The 17,134-nt window shown below is 41.1% G+C and overlaps 1 protein-coding gene across 3 annotated transcripts in view; it reads right to left on the bottom strand.

Annotated features, from left to right (window-relative positions):
* Positions 1–17,134, bottom strand: part of ANKFN1 (ankyrin repeat and fibronectin type III domain containing 1) — a 132,226-nt gene that overhangs the window by 38,664 nt on the left and 76,428 nt on the right. For all 3 annotated transcript variants that reach the window (XM_064676040.1, XM_064676039.1, XM_064676038.1), the window contains 2 exons: positions 15,105–15,218; positions 1,432–1,529 (listed from right to left, as the gene is read on the bottom strand). In XM_064676040.1, coding sequence (XP_064532110.1) covers positions 1,432–1,529; positions 15,105–15,218 — 212 coding nt within the window. The remainder of the gene's footprint in view (positions 1–1,431; positions 1,530–15,104; positions 15,219–17,134) is intronic.

The following is a 17,134-nucleotide window of genomic DNA, read 5'->3' as shown; positions in this document are numbered from 1 at the left end:
GCAGAGCAGCCCATCACAAAGGTGTTTTCTTTGAGAGGCTTGAATAGCTTTAGTAATTTAAATGCACCGTGACAGATTGAACCAGCAAAGATCTGAGGGCAGATGAGCTCCTCAGGGTTATCAGAACACCCCCATTCCAGCTGACAAACCACAGCCTCTTCTGCCAAATCTGAACCCTGGGAACTCTGACAATCAGACTGCAGAGCAGGAACTCCCCTTTTCCCTCTTGTATTTAACAGAGCCTCTTTACCAGCACAGCAATGGGAGAAGCTTCATTTGGCTGCCACTAAAATCAGTCAGACCTTTATCACTGATTTTGATGCATAAATCTAGGCCAGCAGAGAGCACTTCTGGAGGCTTAACTTTTAATTTAAATATGTTACATACTTTGGAGAGTATAGACAAGCACATGGTAAGCACTGATCTTAACATGTACCTATGGAAGTGGCTGTGCTGGCTGGCTTCATTTTAAGTACAATTACTCTGTTTTTTTGCTAGGAAATGAGAAACAGAGAGTAAATGCATATTGTGGCTCAGCTCCCTGGAAGAGTGTGCTTCAAATCACAGATTTCTTCAGATGAAAGGCTAGAAAAAAGTATCAAAAAAGGCTTTTTTCCTATTCTATTCTCTTCTATTCTATTCTCTTCTATTCTATTCTCTTCTATTCTATTCTCTCATTTTGAGAGCCTCTATTTTGGGACATTGCCCAAGGGCCACACCCACACCTCCCCCTACTCTGACTTTGTAGGCCTGATTCAGTGTGCACTGGATTCAGTGGAAAGGCTCCAGCTCAGTGGCTGCTGAGTTGGCCCCTCTGATGCTGTTTCTGGTGGGAATACTTGTATTTTGAGAGGCTTTGTTATCATCAAGTATTTCGTGAATCAAAATTCATTTGTACAAATGGCACTGAATGTAGGAGAAAGACTTTCAGACACATGGTCAAAATGATTCTGCTTAAGAATCCGTATCAATATTCATCAATTTTCTCCATTGCTGACCCAGTTCTGATCGGTGTAAAACAGATAGACAAAGATAAATAACAAAAATTAAAATGATTTCCACCAATATGTGTGTTCCCTGAAAGGGAGAAGAGAAAGAGTTGTTATTTTAGGTATTGGTCATCAGAGTCAGGACTAGATCTCTCAAGAGCTTTTGATCTGCTCTGAGGTTATCCCATGATCCAGAAAACAGCACCTTTCACTCCGGTCTTTTCCAGTCTCCCCTCTGAATGATAACTGATGGAATGGTTCGTGCTGAATTGTCTATTCCTTTGTCACTTTTGGATTATGGTTACCAGACATACTGTGCTCAATCACTGGAAAATGTTGCTCCAAGAAAGGCACTGCAGTGATTACCAACAGGCAGGGATGCAAATCATCCATCTTTGTATCACGGGGGTCATCAAGGTCTGAAGAGTCCTCTGGCACTTACTGTTCTGAGACCCGTGATGGAGCACCTCAAAGACTGAAGATTATCCATAATTATTTCACCAGCCAAAGGAGAAAAGTCTTCTGAAGAGCTCCACTCCACTAGGAAACAAATGGCAGGAGAAAATCAAATCAGATACCAGTCCAAGCAAAGATGTCAAAGTACTTGAGTCACTCCCAGGTTAGTTTTTCTCCTAGCACTTTCCCAGTCCGTGTGGATACTAAAAGTCATGTTAAACAGTAATGTTTTGGAAAGCTTTACACAATAATTAAATTATATCTCTGTGTATGGGAGACAAAAGCAAAATATTGTTCAAAAGCTTTTCAGGAAAGAATGCTTAGAAATAGACTGCAATACAAATTACCTTCAGCCAACATTTGCTCTCATTTAAACAATTTCCTTTTAAAGAAAGAGAAGTAGTGGAAAAGAGAAGGTAGAGGAATTGGGCCTGTTAATGCCATTTGGCAGTTTTTACACCCAAACCAACAAAAAGCACTGGTTTGCATTGGATCTGCATGGGCAGAGAATTCTTTTTGCTCCACAGGTCCACAAAACTTTCATCACCTACCCTTGGCTAATTTGGATAGAAATATCCTCCTTGGACTAGACCTGACCCTCAGTGGAGCCTCAGCATTGGTTTCAGTGGGTTCTGGCTCTGCTGTCCAGGCCTGATGTTCTTGTGGTCACTGAAATGACACAGCTCCACAAGGACCTATTAAGCTGTGTCCACTTTTGGAGGGAATGAAGAGGTGCTGGGCTGACAGATCCCTCCCATCTGCCCTGCAGCCTGAAGTACAATGGGCACCTTCACCAAAGTGCCCCTGTCACTCATATTCCTGCTTCAGGGCTTGTGGAATTAGTGGTCCTGCTGTCTGTGCTCTTCCTCAGTACTTGCAAAAATTAATGTGCACATAAAACAGTGTCAGACCATGAGAAATTACTGGGTGATTTGAAGAAAGAAAAAATATATGCAAGTGGGGAACTGATGGCTGCAGGTAGAAAACCAGCCTTTTTTCTTAAATTATTCTTTATTAATGACAGATGCCATGATTAGAGGTAAGGCTGATCCTGGAGTGATACCTCTGGGATTTAGTGACTTGTACCTTTGGACCCAAACTTCCAGGAAAACCTATCAAAACTTTTATGAAATGAATCTGTTGAATTATTCTACAGTGGGAATTGGGAGACCTCATTAATATCCTGGATTTACACCAAAGCAGAGATTTCAACACAAAGCTTTCCTTTTAAATTTACAGAATAGTTCTTAGATACTCTATTTGCATATTCATTAGTGCTGGAGTCAATAATTCAGAATAGATCAGAGGATATAGGTGTTCTAATTTCAGCATGGGAAATTTTCATCCTCTGGCAGTGTCATACTGGTATTTTCATATTAAAAGAAAACTGCTTCAGAGAATTTTCTGCTCAGCATATACAACATTTAACTGCCAACACATTCTTTCCAAAATAGCCAAGTATCAATAGCACAACTCATTTTCCCCTTCTCCCCTAGTAGCTCCTGGTCTATGATTGCAGTTTGTGAATGCCCAGCATGATCTGCAACATTTTTGTGTTTGCTGCAATGAAAAGAATATTGGTTTTGTCTATTGTCTATCAACTTTTTTCACTACGTATTTCTTTAGTTTTCCACGGGTTTTAAATAGCTAATTGCTGCCACCTTTAATGGCAGCTATCTCTGTACATTAGTATGAAAATATAGAGACTGTTACGGTACCATACTCTAGGGTTTTGTTGACAACCTAATTATAGGAATACTTATAAGTAACATTGAACTTGATGGCCTGTCAGAGTTTCCATTGTAAACCGTGATCTTCGAGGTTTCTAACTCCACTTGCATTAAATCATTGCAGACACTCTACACATGCTACAAACTTAGACATGTTTTCTGTTTTCCAGAAGGAGAAACCAGAAGGAGAAATCCTGTTCAGACTGCTGAACATGTTGTCAGCAGCTTGGAGTCACTTCCCTCACCATTTTTCTTATCAAAGATTCACGTCGAACAAGACAGAGTCACTTGAGGCAGGTTCTGCCAGCAAATTCTGCCTTCACTGGAATCTCCAGGCACACCTGAGTGTCCCACTCCATGTGAGGGGCAGTGGCAGGGTCACACTTCAGGCAGCACAAAACAAAAGCCAAGGGGGGAAGAAGTGGCTTTAAGCCGCTTCTGAGCTTCCCAAATTTTTAACTGTTCTCTGGACTGGAGACTTCCCAAACATAAGCTGGTAGCTCAAGAGGCATATTTAAATTTGGGTGGCTTTCACAGATAAGCATTGCAGCCCTGTTCTTGATGTGGGTCTCCTTCTCAACCCTTCCTCTTGTATTAGGCATTTAACAGAGGGCTCCAATGTTTGAGATCCTGACACTCTGCCTGAAGAGGAGTTAACTTATCTAGGATAAGTTATCTTCTCTAAGTTATATCACAGGATTGCAGGCATGTGACCAGCAGGAACACCAGGATACTGGTGTTGGGACTACCAACAGCATGGCAGCTTGTTCTCAGAAATAATCAAGGACCACTGAGTTCAGAGGGAGAAGCTGAGTTTCCAAGGGGAGAACAGGCAGACTCGGCCTTTAAAGCCCTCTCAGGAACAGCAGGGAATGGGTTTTGTGACAGTAAATCCCAGCTCTGCTCTCATGTTCTAGGCCAAACTGCTGCCCCAGCTCCTGTTGTTAGTTAACCCCCACGTGCAGGGCCCTCCTCCCCTTGCTGGGTGACACCGATCTCCCGTCCCTTGAAGGAAAACTACTCCCTGCTTGTCCTGTGCCAGGTGCTGAGGTGCCACCCCTGTGGGTGCCCCTCGACCCCCTCACCCAGCCCAGCCTTCCCTGGCTGCCCAGCTGTGCTTCTCATTACACAGCCAGGATTGCCAGCATTTTGCACTCACTTTATTTTAGCTTGCCCTGTGGTGGCTGAGCCCCATGGAATTGAAAACGTAGGAGTACGACATTAGCCTGTGGATCAGGTTATGGTTATCGTTATGACTGAGAACCACCCCCCCCTTTTAAAGGATATTTACCCAACAAGATGGTGTATCCAAAGTTACTCAAAACTTAATTTTTAAATATATTTATTTAAAAACCTCACTTTTGGAAAAAAACCCGTCCCCCAGTTTCAATAAAAATTTCCATAACTGAAAAATAAATATTTTTTCAACAGCTGTGTTGGAATAGTGCCTTCTTTTTCCCCTCGTTTCAAAGTATATCTGTTGTAAAGAAACTCATAACAAATTCTGGAATTTTTTTGCTTACTTTTGATTTTAACAAACTTTTTTCCCCCCTGTGATTTTTAATGATTCAAGTGAGAAGAAGATGACATGCTTTAGCTTTAAAGAAATGCAAATCAACTGAAGTAATTTATCGCTTAAGTTTATGTCTCCTGCTATACATTGACAGATTTCAGCTTTCTACCATAATGGTCACCTAAAAATAATACATAATATTCTGCTGTACTCGTTCACTGGGTTATAAACCTCTTAGAAGGATGTGGATATCAGTGTTCCTGTTTCCTAGATGAAGGAAGGAGAGGTAGAGCATCTTGTAGGCCCTAAAACAAGGGGCAAAATCCCATGAGCTCTGTTACACTTTTTAGGCCAGTGTTGCCCCTGCTCCCACTCTGGCTCTGTACAGATCTTCCTGGTACCAATACACAGCTACACATAAATGGTCTTACCCTTGTGATTAACCTGCATCTAAAAATTAGGTAATTTGAGCACAGCAACCCATCAGGAAGATTTAGCTGCTTCTTTGCCCTCTTTGTGGGAGTGCTGGGAGACAGCTCTGGCAGTAAACAGAAATTACCAACCATTTGTGTCACGCTGAAGTACTTGGGACTTTAAGAGAGAACAAAAGGCTGCCTCACCTCAGCACGTAAATGCTGAATATAAACACGCTGGAGTATAGAAACCCGAGGATGAAGAGGGTCCTTTATAAGAGCCCAGGAACAGGAGCTGGTCTTGTAGACTGCACCGACTGTGCTGTAAAGGCCCTGAAAGCTGTTGGGTGAATTAAGGATGGAGCATGTTCCAGTCCTGTTCTGAACACCCCAAAGGGCTGCTTTGTTGTGAACGCTGAATGTCTTTGCTGTTGCGGCTTTCCATCTGACACTTCATGTTATGTCAGAGCAGGGGTTTTTTGTGTGTTTAATATATTGGTGACTATGTGTTTTAATGAAGGTGCCCTGTATTCCAGAGCTAGCGAATGCACGATGTGTTGCTGCGGTCGCCAAGATAAGTAGTAATTTTTAAATAAACAGCAGTATAAACAGTTACATAAAACTCATGTAAATTGCTGGCACATAATTTTAGACTGGCTTAAGTTATGTAACTTACTTGTGGCCAAGTTTTTTTTTTTTCTTTTTTTTTCTCCTTTTTTTTTTTAATACTCAATTCTAGCTCTTTAAAATAAAGGGAGAAGTTTATTTTCACCTGTTTCTTTCCCACTCACTACCTTTCTGCTGTGCTGAGCACGTCATAAACAGCTTAACAGAGGGATGGACAGGCAGACAGAAGGCAAAGGGAAGGCACAAAACACCTCCTGACCCTATTGTAGATTTATTCAGGAAAGCACCTTCTCTTGAGTCAAGTAAATAGCCCCAGCCACAGTAGAATTTGTCACTTCTCTTGATGTTTGTTTTTGCTTGCACTTAAATCACTCATTGAATTGCTGAGTAGATTAATTAGACCAGGGGACATGAGCTCTGTTGCTGCTTGTTGGGGGTGTACAGAACAGCGTATGGAGCTGGGATTCTGGATTTTATTCTTGCATTCTGACTTGCTGTGTGACCTTGAGCAAAGAATTATGCCACTGTGGCTTTTAACAGAGGCTAAAGCAGCAAAGATTCTGGCTCCTTCCTCTCCTCCCCATATCCAGGACCTGGGCTGAAGGATAAGGTGATCTTGGCTTGTGTTTCCAAGGGCCTCCAAGCATAATCCTGTTGTTTATTAGCTGCCTTTGAAATGTAAAACTGAAAGAAGGTACCACCAGAAACTGCTTCACACCAACTTTTTCTGCCTGCTGATCTTTAAGAAATAATTTTAAAAGTTTACACCCATGATGTCTTAGCATCTGGATTTAAGGACATTAAACACTGGCATTTGTGTGAATAAAAGCAGAGTGAAGGAACCTAAACAAATATTTAGAAGGATAGAACAAGTGAAGAGAATTGAACACCAGTGAAGAGCAGAACTTGTTGGTGTAGAGTATCAGCAGCTCAGATGGAGAACACTGCAGTATTTGGTCAGCTCCTCCCTGGTGCCTTCAACTGTTCTTTCCAGCCTGATTTCAGAAAGGAGTCCAGTTTTTTCAGACTTGAGTTCAGGCTCTGTTCATGCCTCTCTCATGTTTGGAAATCCTCCAAAGAATGACAAGAGAGAGACAAGTCATACCAGGCAGCAGTGACAGGGATCCCAGCACAATGCTTCCATTAGGAAAAAACAAATGTTTGGCACTGAGGAGTTTGTGCAAACACAGAAGTTAAAAGAGAGTAGTCATGGCCTGGGACTCGGATTTCTAGGTACTGTTTAAATTAAAACCTGAGCTTCTAACTGCTTTCAATACTAGTGTTCATTATTTTGGATTTTATCTATTATTTCAGTTATTCCTGTACACTTATTCGAGGCTCTTTGTACTGGGTCAGTAGGAGCATCAGTAAGGTTGAAGAGGAGTGAAAAAAGATGCAAACAAACAGGTCTGTGCCCACCTGAGGTAACAAAGCACTGCTGGGGTGTAGTGGGAAAGAGCTACGGGCGGGTTTAAGGGCCTCTCATCAGAACAACAGTCAGAGCAGTGCCAGGCAGAGCACCAAGAAAAGCATTCCTAGACTATTCCTAGAGAGCACATCTTCATTTGAAACTTCCATGGCTATAAATCTTCACGAGACTTGTTTCAGAGATTTTATTTTTTTTTTTTTAATAATCAAATACTTTATTTGCAGTAAATCTTCTTCCCAACAGCTGTGGGCTCCTTTAGGTTTTACGCCCGCTAATAATAACCCCTGATGTTAAATAACCTTTCTTGTGGCCCTGTTTCTGGATGTTCCTTTGACCTGGGCCAGAACACTCTATTTTATGTCTTGACGTTTATGGGAACCATTCTGACAGCAGGCTGGGTGCCAAAGACACATCTTTGCTTGATCACAGTTTCACTAGTTCATCTTAGAGCAAATCTACATTATATAAATGATTTATAAGATACTATTTTTATTGCTTTTTAATAAAATTCTCACCAAGAGAAAATTAAAAAGAATTATTGACCTTTTTTTCTCAAGTATTTGATCAGTGTTTTCTAAATCCTAGCAATTCTTTATCTGTTTGCAATAAGGTCAGCTATTCCAGTACAGAAAGAAGGAACTTTTTTTTCCTCTCTGCTAGTGAAAATGACATTTCTTCCTAGCATTTTATAAATAACTAAGAAAATGTGCCATGTGGGTGCACATTGCCTTCCAATGTGGGCCAGTGGTTAAAAAGCTACAATGGATTATCATAACAGCCAAGATTTGTTTCTCAGCCCTGCAATGACAAACATATCCCACTCTGGCTGTGGAGAGGAAAGTGGGAGAAAATATGTTTTAGAAGAGGGATTGGAGAATAAATGAGGTTCTTATGCAAAGGCTTCACATCCTAGAAAAGCTTGGCTTGGATTCTGCAAATTTCCCCTCCCAGTGGGTGCATTTGACTCCCGTAATCTGGGCAGCCAAAGCCAGGGGGGAAGTTTATGGACCTGAGGGCTACTTGTTTGTGAGAGGCTCACATGGGTTAGGCCCAGCTTCTTCCCAAAACATAACATTAAAATCTAATTAATAGTGAGCAGTTGGGAAAATGCAAACAAAAAAAGTAATCGATCACAATGTAGGAGGCAAAGCAGAGCAGTGCACAGCACGGGGAGCAGAGGAAGGAAACACAGACACTAATTCAAGTAATCTGTGTAATGGGATTCCACTCCTTTTCCTCTAGTTCTCCTGTGATAGAAAGAGGGACTTTGCTGCATGGATGTTAATTAATCATATTTAAGGCTTTTATTTCTTTATAAACTAATCCCTGCAGTAACTTAAAGAGCTTTCACCTTTCCCTAGCAATGCAGCCAGTCGTTGCAGGCAAAACAGTCGTGATTTGGGGATATTTTACTTAATTTAATTTAGTGCCAATTAACACAAACTTCTAATCACTCATTCAGAGTGAGAAGAAAGAAAACATAATTAAACAAACATTCAAGTGAACACCTTTCCACCACCTTCCCCAGGCTAAACTGAAGCCAAACACCTTTCCTCCTCCTTTTCTGCGGTCAGCCTCCCTTGTCTCCACATTGGGGTTACACTCAGTGATGGAGTTTCCATCACATTTAGATGTAGCCAGGCCAGTTGTGACCAGCACCTGGAATCTCCTGACCCCCACCCAGCCCTGTGGCCCCTGCCTACTGGAAGCTGCCATATATGCCCAGAGCTCAGGAGTGAGCCAAGTGGGTGCTCAGGCGTGAACTCCTCGTGTGCTCAGACATGAGCTGAGAGGGAGCTGGTGTGTGAACCAGCTGGGTGTTCATTAGTTAATTAAATGGGTGCTCATGCAGGGGCTGATTGGGTGCTCATGCATGAACTCACTGGGCACTCGTGCAGGGAAGCAAGAAACCCTGCAATTTATGCTCAATACACAAGGTAAGAGCTTGAAGCAGATCCAAAGGCCTGATTCCAAATTTACATTCATGTATCAGTTCTGTGGGTCAGATCTAGTTACCAGAACAGTATCAGGTTGTGGAGGCAAGCTGACTAAGCTTTAGACATTTTATGCTTGTAAATGGTCCAGAAAAGTCCATGATGGACCAGAGAAGACTTAAGACAAAGCAGTGAGTAGGGAAACTGCCTCAAACCCTTTGAAGAGATTCTGGTTTTGTTTAAGTGAGGAAACATTCCCAAATCCATGAATCAAAAGACCTGCTAAATCAGGAACCTCCTTCAAGACAGAAGCTGAAGGTCTTGAGTCCCAGTCCTGCCAGGGACCATAAGGAATTCCCCTCTCCTGTGCTGTACCTGTGGACTGGGAGCTGTAACACTCACCCACGTGCAAACAATTTTAAAAAATACTTATTAATTTTGGTAAGTCAAAGCAAATGTAAGAGGCAAAGCAATGTCTAAAATTCAAAAACATTAGGTTATGAGCCTTTTCCCTTAGACACCAAGGCAGACAAAAGCAGAGCCTGTATGTCTGGGTTTTCTCAGGGTCATTTATCCTGAGCTGCTGTTCAAAATCCTTATAAAACACAAAGCAGGAGGAAAGAATGATTCAACCGAGTAACCAGTGTCTGATTAAGTACATTAGTTAATTACACCGTCATTTAATATGTGATCTATGTCCAAAGGTGATTTTAAATACGTAGCAAACTTAAGAAATAGAAGTTTTTAAGTTTTATGTTAAGTCCAGCACATACTACAGACATTGAGAGGAGCTAGAAATAGAAAGGTTTGTTTTAACTTTTATACATTTCTGTACTTGCTAGGCATAAAAATAGAAGTCAAATTGCACAGTCCTGTTAGCTACCAAAATGTAACGTGCAAATAAAGTGCCCAGGAGACCTAATAAAATGCCATAAATGAACTACTGTAAAAAATATCAGACCACACCTATTCAGCAGGATAAATTCAAATGTCTTACAAAGAAATGTATTCTCTTCTCTTTTTATGGAGCAAGAACTGTTTTGAGGAAAGAAAGAATAAGTTTCAAAATATACAAAGAAACTTTGAATAATAAGTGAGAAGGGTTTGAAGACTAAGTTGAGTGCAGAATGATGCTCAGTTCCACCACAGACTGGAACAGGATCAGGCAGTGACACAGCATCTGCTTAGAGAGACACAGAAAAAACCCCACCACGTTTTCCAAACATGAAATGTCAGCTTTTGATGGATAAATCAAATGCATAATTACAAAACACGTGGTATGTGCTGTTTCTAGGGGCTCACGGGGACAAGCAGAAGCCCATGGAAAATGATGAGATTATTTGGTTGGGAAAGGATTACCCCTGAGAACAAAACATGCAGAATCACACAGAATTTGTAGATAGATTTTGTAAAATCTTTGAGGCTTTTCACCCTGAAATTTTCAATGGAAATTTTCCATTTACAGGGTGAGAAGTCAACTGAGAATCTCGAATACAGGTTTGTTTTGAGCTACAGAGCAGATCTCAAACAGGCCCAGCCTGGTCAGGCTCCCTCACCCCTGGTCCCAGGTGCTGATCCTGAGTGCAAAGGCAGCTCCTTTAGCTGAGAACTCCACTGACAACACCGAATTGCCCCAGCCTGTTCTGCACTATAACCAACCCATTTCATGCATCCACGTGAGAGCAACATCCTTTGGCTACTGCACATCTAGCCAGGACTAAACTAGTAATTTCAAGACAATCTAAATTATTCTCCTGCAAAAAAAAAAAAAAGTGAACCACAAATTGCCCTGGAAGAATGAAGGCAGAGAATGACCTTTTCTCAAAATTTAAGCAAGACATAACTCCTTCTTTCCTGACCTAAGCCAGTGTCATTTTTTTTCTAGGAGCTACACTGACTGAAAATAAAAAAATCTTCTCTCCATCCAAAAGCAATCCTAGAGGGAAGCTGGGCAGTCTTGACAAACATGAAATATTCTGCTAAAATACCAAACTAAACAAAAAGGTAACATGGGCTAAATTGGCCTAGACAGCTTAGCATCATTATCTGGAAAAAACCTTGGCATCCAAGTCTGCAGCTACATCCAAACAGAGAGAAGATTAGCTCTGTTTGCTACATCAAACATGTGTCTCTTCCTCTCTCTTCAAACATAAATAGTTCCAGGCTCTTAAATAAATTAGCTCAACTTGGGTTATACAAGCTGTTTCATTTTTTTCTCCAAAGGGGAATATAGATGTTTGTTTAAAAATTGTAAATAAAATATAAACAGAGATTTTTCCATTTCATAGTGATCCTTTCCAGTAGGTAATGATCAGCACTATGTCCATTTTTCTCCCTTATCTTATACTTTGGGATCACAGCATTATTATGACTACTTCTGATGGGAAGTGGATGAAAAAAATTTATGCAATAAGGGGAGGTTTATCTGTGCTTATTCACCACAAAAGCAAAATAATAACCTTGTTTAAAATGCACAGAAAATAAGTGCAACAAAATTGCTTAAAATTATTTATAATTTTGCTCTCTAAAAAGAGGTGCTGCTTTGTGTGAAACATGTGAACCCTAGAAAGGCTGATTAGTGAAAGACAAGAGTTCTTAAAAGCCCTACAAGCACTTGCCACTGGGCTCGAGTGGGACTGTTCCCAGGAGTAGAGTGATGTCTGTCTGGATTATGTTGCTGTGGGATTGTTTTTTCATGGAGCTGCTTCCAGTGGTGTAGCTCTGGGATAACAGCAGCTCCTGCAGTAACCATATGATGATGTAAACAGAAAGCTCACAGAAAGCTTCAGACTGTGGCAAAGTTCTTTTGTATGTTGGCCTGGGACGTTTTGATTGTGTTTTCAAAGGGCCGTAAGTACCTCCAGGATGGGATGTGAAGTTTGGCTCCAGGGCACCATTAGCCAAGGGCAGGGGTTTTTCTTCTCAGTGTTACAGTGATGCTTCACATCCTCTCTAAAACTGGCTGGGCTGAGGTGTCCCTGGCTTTGAGTCTTTCTCCAGCATGGAGCAGATTATTACTGTTATTATTGATTTATGTCGGGCCTGTCTGCTTCCAGCCTCAAAACACTTTACTGAGTTACAATATACTTAGGAATCATTTCACATCAGCCACCACCACGCTGGAGCTTTCTCCTGAGGGAAGCTGAAGGGAGCCATTAGGATGGTGCCTGCAACATTAAACAACAATCCAGGAGAGGAAGTAAAGAATATTCTGGCTCCTTAAAGCAATGGCTGAGCAGAATGCAGTCACTGAGCTGCCATCCAGCTGGGACACCAAAGTCAATACCCATTCACCGTGTGTGGTTAAAATTAAATCTCCTAATGAAGTGAGATGGTTTTAGTGGTTAGAGAGTGAGTGCAAAGTATTATTCTCCTGTATTATTATTTGTAAGTTATACAGCTAACAAGGGAAAAGATCACACACAGGAAAGCAGCAGACAGTTAGATAACGTTCCAAGCCCAGTTTCTAAATGACATTTGGGCAAATACAGCTTTGGAAAAAATATATTAAAAAAAAAAAAAAAGATGACACAGAAAAAAAATGGAATTGGCAGTTTCTCACTGTTTTCAGGGAACTAAACTAAACTGAACAGAATTGATGTCAGTTTTTATCCCCTATAGTTCAGGTCCAGAGAAAAGAACATTATTAGCTTCTGTTAATGAGCAGGTATTCCCTAAACACTGCTGCAAATGCTCCTGAATCTAATTTACTTAGAAAAAGAAATGGTAAAGTACTGAGAGGAAAAAACCCTTAAAAGCCTTTTTTTTTTTTTTTTTTTTTTTTTTTTTTACCCTGAATTAGCAAAATGCTTCGATGGTTTTCTGGACAGGAGGTTTATATATCTGACTAAAAAGATCCTCACACAATGTTATCAAGCTCTCCTTTCAGGGCTAGTATTTGCTAGCTGGTTCTAATCATTCTTGCAAATGATCATTTGAAAGGTTCATTTTATGACCCCTCAAACTAAGCACAAAGAATCTCACTCCATAATGTAATAAACAATTCCACAACCAGTGCTTAATTAATTCCCGAAAGTCACCAAAAGGAGCTATTAATGATCTTTCCTTTTTATCTAACCATAAATATGGGAGTCTCCTGGGATAATGGATTTAAAAAGAACATTCTGGCAAGACTAACTGTCAACCTGATAAAGCATAAAATGATCACCAGTGAGGGTAATTCAAAATCCAGGGCAGTGCTACCTGGTCTGATTAGAAAGTTAGGTCAAGTTGGATTAAATTTCTCTGAATGTGGTGCTGACCAAAAAGAGGTCAGCACTGACATGGTACAAACCAGACTCAACTCAAATGAATAACCAAGAGAAAAATACTACAGCCCTTAGACAGTTATTTTTAAAAATTAGCTCTATTTGGAAATTTGCTTTCCTGTGAAAATATCAACAATCACTATAAATGGAGGGGGGGCAGTATTTCAAGTTTGTTTACAATACATGTATTACAAAAAGCAGACTGATATTTTCAAGAGAACTTTGGTGTTTCAGGAGCCCAAGTATTGTTTTCACAAGTAAATCAGGCAGTAGGAAGCCCTTAAATGAAATTTAGTTTCCTGGCAACCCAAGCCATTGCTGAAAATTAGATTTAGGCTTTTAAAGGGCTTTGATGTTTTTGAAAATCACACTTCCTGCAGCATTGCCCAGCTGACTAGGTGTAATACAGCAATTTACCTTCTACTGAAGAATAGAATCACTTTGATGGCTTCAGTGGTGTCTGGGTGGTTGGGTTTGTTTCACAGAATGTAGAAAATTATTTTGTTGGGCATAGGCAGGGATGACTGGAATTGCTGACCAGAAAGAGGAGGAGGAAAGAAAGAGAATATGCCTTTTCCAGGATAAGTCCTTTGGGTGCTTTGTGCTTGATGCCAGTGGAGCCTGGGCACTGGCATGTCCCACCTTTGGAACAGCTCCAGGAGCTTTTGGACCTCGATGCACTGGGTCTTTCTGAATCTCTCCTGCTGAAACAATCCCTGGGACATCCCCCCATGGAAACACGGAACAGACTCCCCCACCACACCCACCACACAGCCAAGGAGGGTTCTTGCTGTGGCTGTGGAACTCTGAGGTTCAAGTACCTCTGAAATGAGTTTTTCATGATTAATATGAAGAAACAAACACAACAGGAAGCATTAAGAGAGAAACTGGGGGGAAATAACTAAGAGGACTTTCAGGGGCCTCATTCCTGACTCCCCTGGGCAGGGCAATGAAGGCCTCAGATCCTCAGCCCCTTGACTTGGGCTCCCACTTGGAAGATGGAGGCTGTGGGTTACTTTGCTTAGCACTGAAGAACTCACTGTTCCAAACATTTGAGAAAACCTGGAAGTTCCTTTAAACAGGAAATTTTAAAATTTCTCATTTTTGTTCTAATCTTCAATGAGACTTTTTTTTTTCCTTAATGTTGGAATTTCCTGTGGAACAGAAATTCTGTTTTAAAACCATTTCTATTCAACAGGGCTATTCAGATGGAAGCATTTTCTTATTCATTCCACTTTGCAACTAACTGGTGCCACCCCAAATGTATTGCTCTTCCAAGAATGATGTGGCAGCCCTGGAATAGCTAATTAGCTGGGCTGTATGAAGCCTCTGCCAAAAGTTTCAGCTTCCAGAGGCATTCCTTTAAGGAATGGTGGTGTGGGTTTGGCTTTTGCAAGGATACACATGGTTTCAGGAGCCCACAGGCACCAAAAGTTAGTTTGTGTTTTGTAACTGCTCATCTCAACCCAGTCATTGAGCTGATGTCCTAACCACAGTGAGTCAAGCAAACTCCTTCAAAGCACTCCTGGAGAAAGCTTTTGGTTAATTCATTTTCCTTTTTTTTTTCTTAATAAAAAATCTTGTCTTTGGGGAATCTTGTAAGAAAATTCCACTTCTATGGCTATTTACTGGGAAAATAAATTCAAGCATTACTTGCATTGTAATATAATCCCTTGTAGATATATACTTAACCCTCCAATTTTTGTACATTGTTAAGGCAAATGAAAGATGTCTAAATCCAGTACCTTTATACTTGGTCACCACAGCTGAGTTGACACTCAGAGGTTCTTGGAAGGTGACAGTGAGTGATGTACTGCTTGTTACCATGAGACAGACATTGGTTGGCGCCTCAGGGGCTCCTGGGAGAGAAGAGAAAACATCAGCTCTTCAGCACAACAAATCCTGTTCAAACAATGTTTCTGGGTCTTCAAAGAACCCACTGAAAATCACCCTGCAATTGTGAGCTTCGGGTTGTAGGTGTTTGTGTTCTCTGCCTTTTGAGCATTTTAATTAGTGCCCCTGCTAACAATATCCTGCAGACACCATTTGTTTCTATCATGGGTTTTTTGGCTCCTTTCAGTTAAAAATATCTTCCTGCATATATGTAACCCAATAAAACAGATTCATGCTAATTATGTCAATGAAAAGCCCCTATAAATCTCTTGGGGTGGATAGGAGGAGAGAGAAAGGACAAAACCACAAAGAGCTAATTAAACCTTCATGGTTTCACTAGCAAATTCAAATTTATCAAATAGCAGAAAACATTTTTACATTATTGTGATTCAAAAATTGCAAATTCCACAAGTGTTTCTGTGTAATAGTTCCAAAATACTGTTGTCAATTGAGGCCTAACATTTTGATTTAAAAAAAGAAAAAAAAAAGCTTAATTCACAGAATATCAATCAGACTCAATTCAGAAATCAAACACATAATGTCATGACTTACTGCTGGGATTGATTTAAAAAATCAGTATATTACCTTTCACTACTGCTGCATTTCCTGTATTTAGTATCTAATAGAGGGAGCACTACATCTGTCTTGAGGAAGTAACCTTAGAATACAATAAATTTGGGGAAATTATTTGTAAGTACATTTATATAAAGATGGTTGTAAAAATGTTAATGGCAATGATTGCATTTCATCAAATAGGATACAGCTAAAAGATCTGCATGTGAAACAATTCAGTCCTGTTTACTCCTTCCCATGGGCCCAAATTTCCATTTACTTGGGGTACACACACTCACTTGTACGACTGGTTAAAGTGACTCGGTTTGTAACTGTGCTGATGAAATGGATACCAAGTGGTTACCAAAATGAAGGTTAAACTTTTGCAATATTTATATGCAAAATGAAATTTCATTGTTTGACCAAATGTTTAGAACAATTCTGTTCCAAACAGAAAAAGTTTTTGTGAAAAATAATCAAATTACAGCTGAGAAAAAGGCAACATCCCCATCCCTCTTCGTGCCTATTCATGTGTCCTTTTATAGTCGTCTGGTTTTAAACTCTGATCATGTTAAATGAGATCCAGGAGTAAATGTGAAGTAAGAAGGACAGAATCATTACACCCCAAACCAGGAGTCTGGAGGTCTCATCAGTTTATGCAGCCCCTCTTGAGGAGATAAGTGCTTGTTGCCCTCAGATATTTGGTCCTTTATTGTTCTAACATCAATTCCCTTCCCACTTTTGGAAAGGCCTCAGTTTTCCCTCCCTGACATTCTCAGCGCTGTGAGGGTCAGTCAGTGAGAGCACCTTTGGGAGGGTCAATGAGAGCACCTTCGGGAGGGTCAGTGAGAGCACCTTTGGGGGGGTCAGTCAGTGAGAGCACCTTTGGGAGGGTCAGTCAGTGAGAGCACCTTTGGGGGGGTCAGTCAGTGAGAGCACCTTTGGAAGGGTCAGTCAATGAGAGCACCTTTGGGAGGGTCAGTCAGTGAGAGCACCTTTGGGAGGGTCAGTCAGTGAGAGCACCTTTGGGAGAGTCAGTCAGTCAGAGCACCTTTGGGAGGGTCAGTCAGTGAGAGCACCTTTGGGGGGGTCAGTCAGTGAGAGCACCTTTGGGAGGGTCAGTCAGTGAGAGCACCTTTGGGGGGGTCAGTCAGTGAGAGCACCTTTGGGAGGGTCAGTCAATGAGAGCACCTTTGGGAGGGTCAGTGAGAGCACCTTTGGGAGGGTCAGTGAGAGCACCTTTGGGAGGGTCAGTCAGTGAGAGCACCTTTGCAGGATGTTCTCAGCTGTAGGGTTTCTGTGGAGAATTTTGGCCCCCTCTCTCACTCAC

The sequence above is a fragment of the Pseudopipra pipra genome, chromosome 19 (assembly GCF_036250125.1).
Source record: "Pseudopipra pipra isolate bDixPip1 chromosome 19, bDixPip1.hap1, whole genome shotgun sequence".
In the NCBI taxonomy this organism is placed as follows: domain Eukaryota; kingdom Metazoa; phylum Chordata; class Aves; order Passeriformes; family Pipridae; genus Pseudopipra; species Pseudopipra pipra.
The sequence above is the reverse complement of the archived record's forward strand: the minus strand, read 5'-3'. Positions and strand labels throughout refer to the sequence as shown.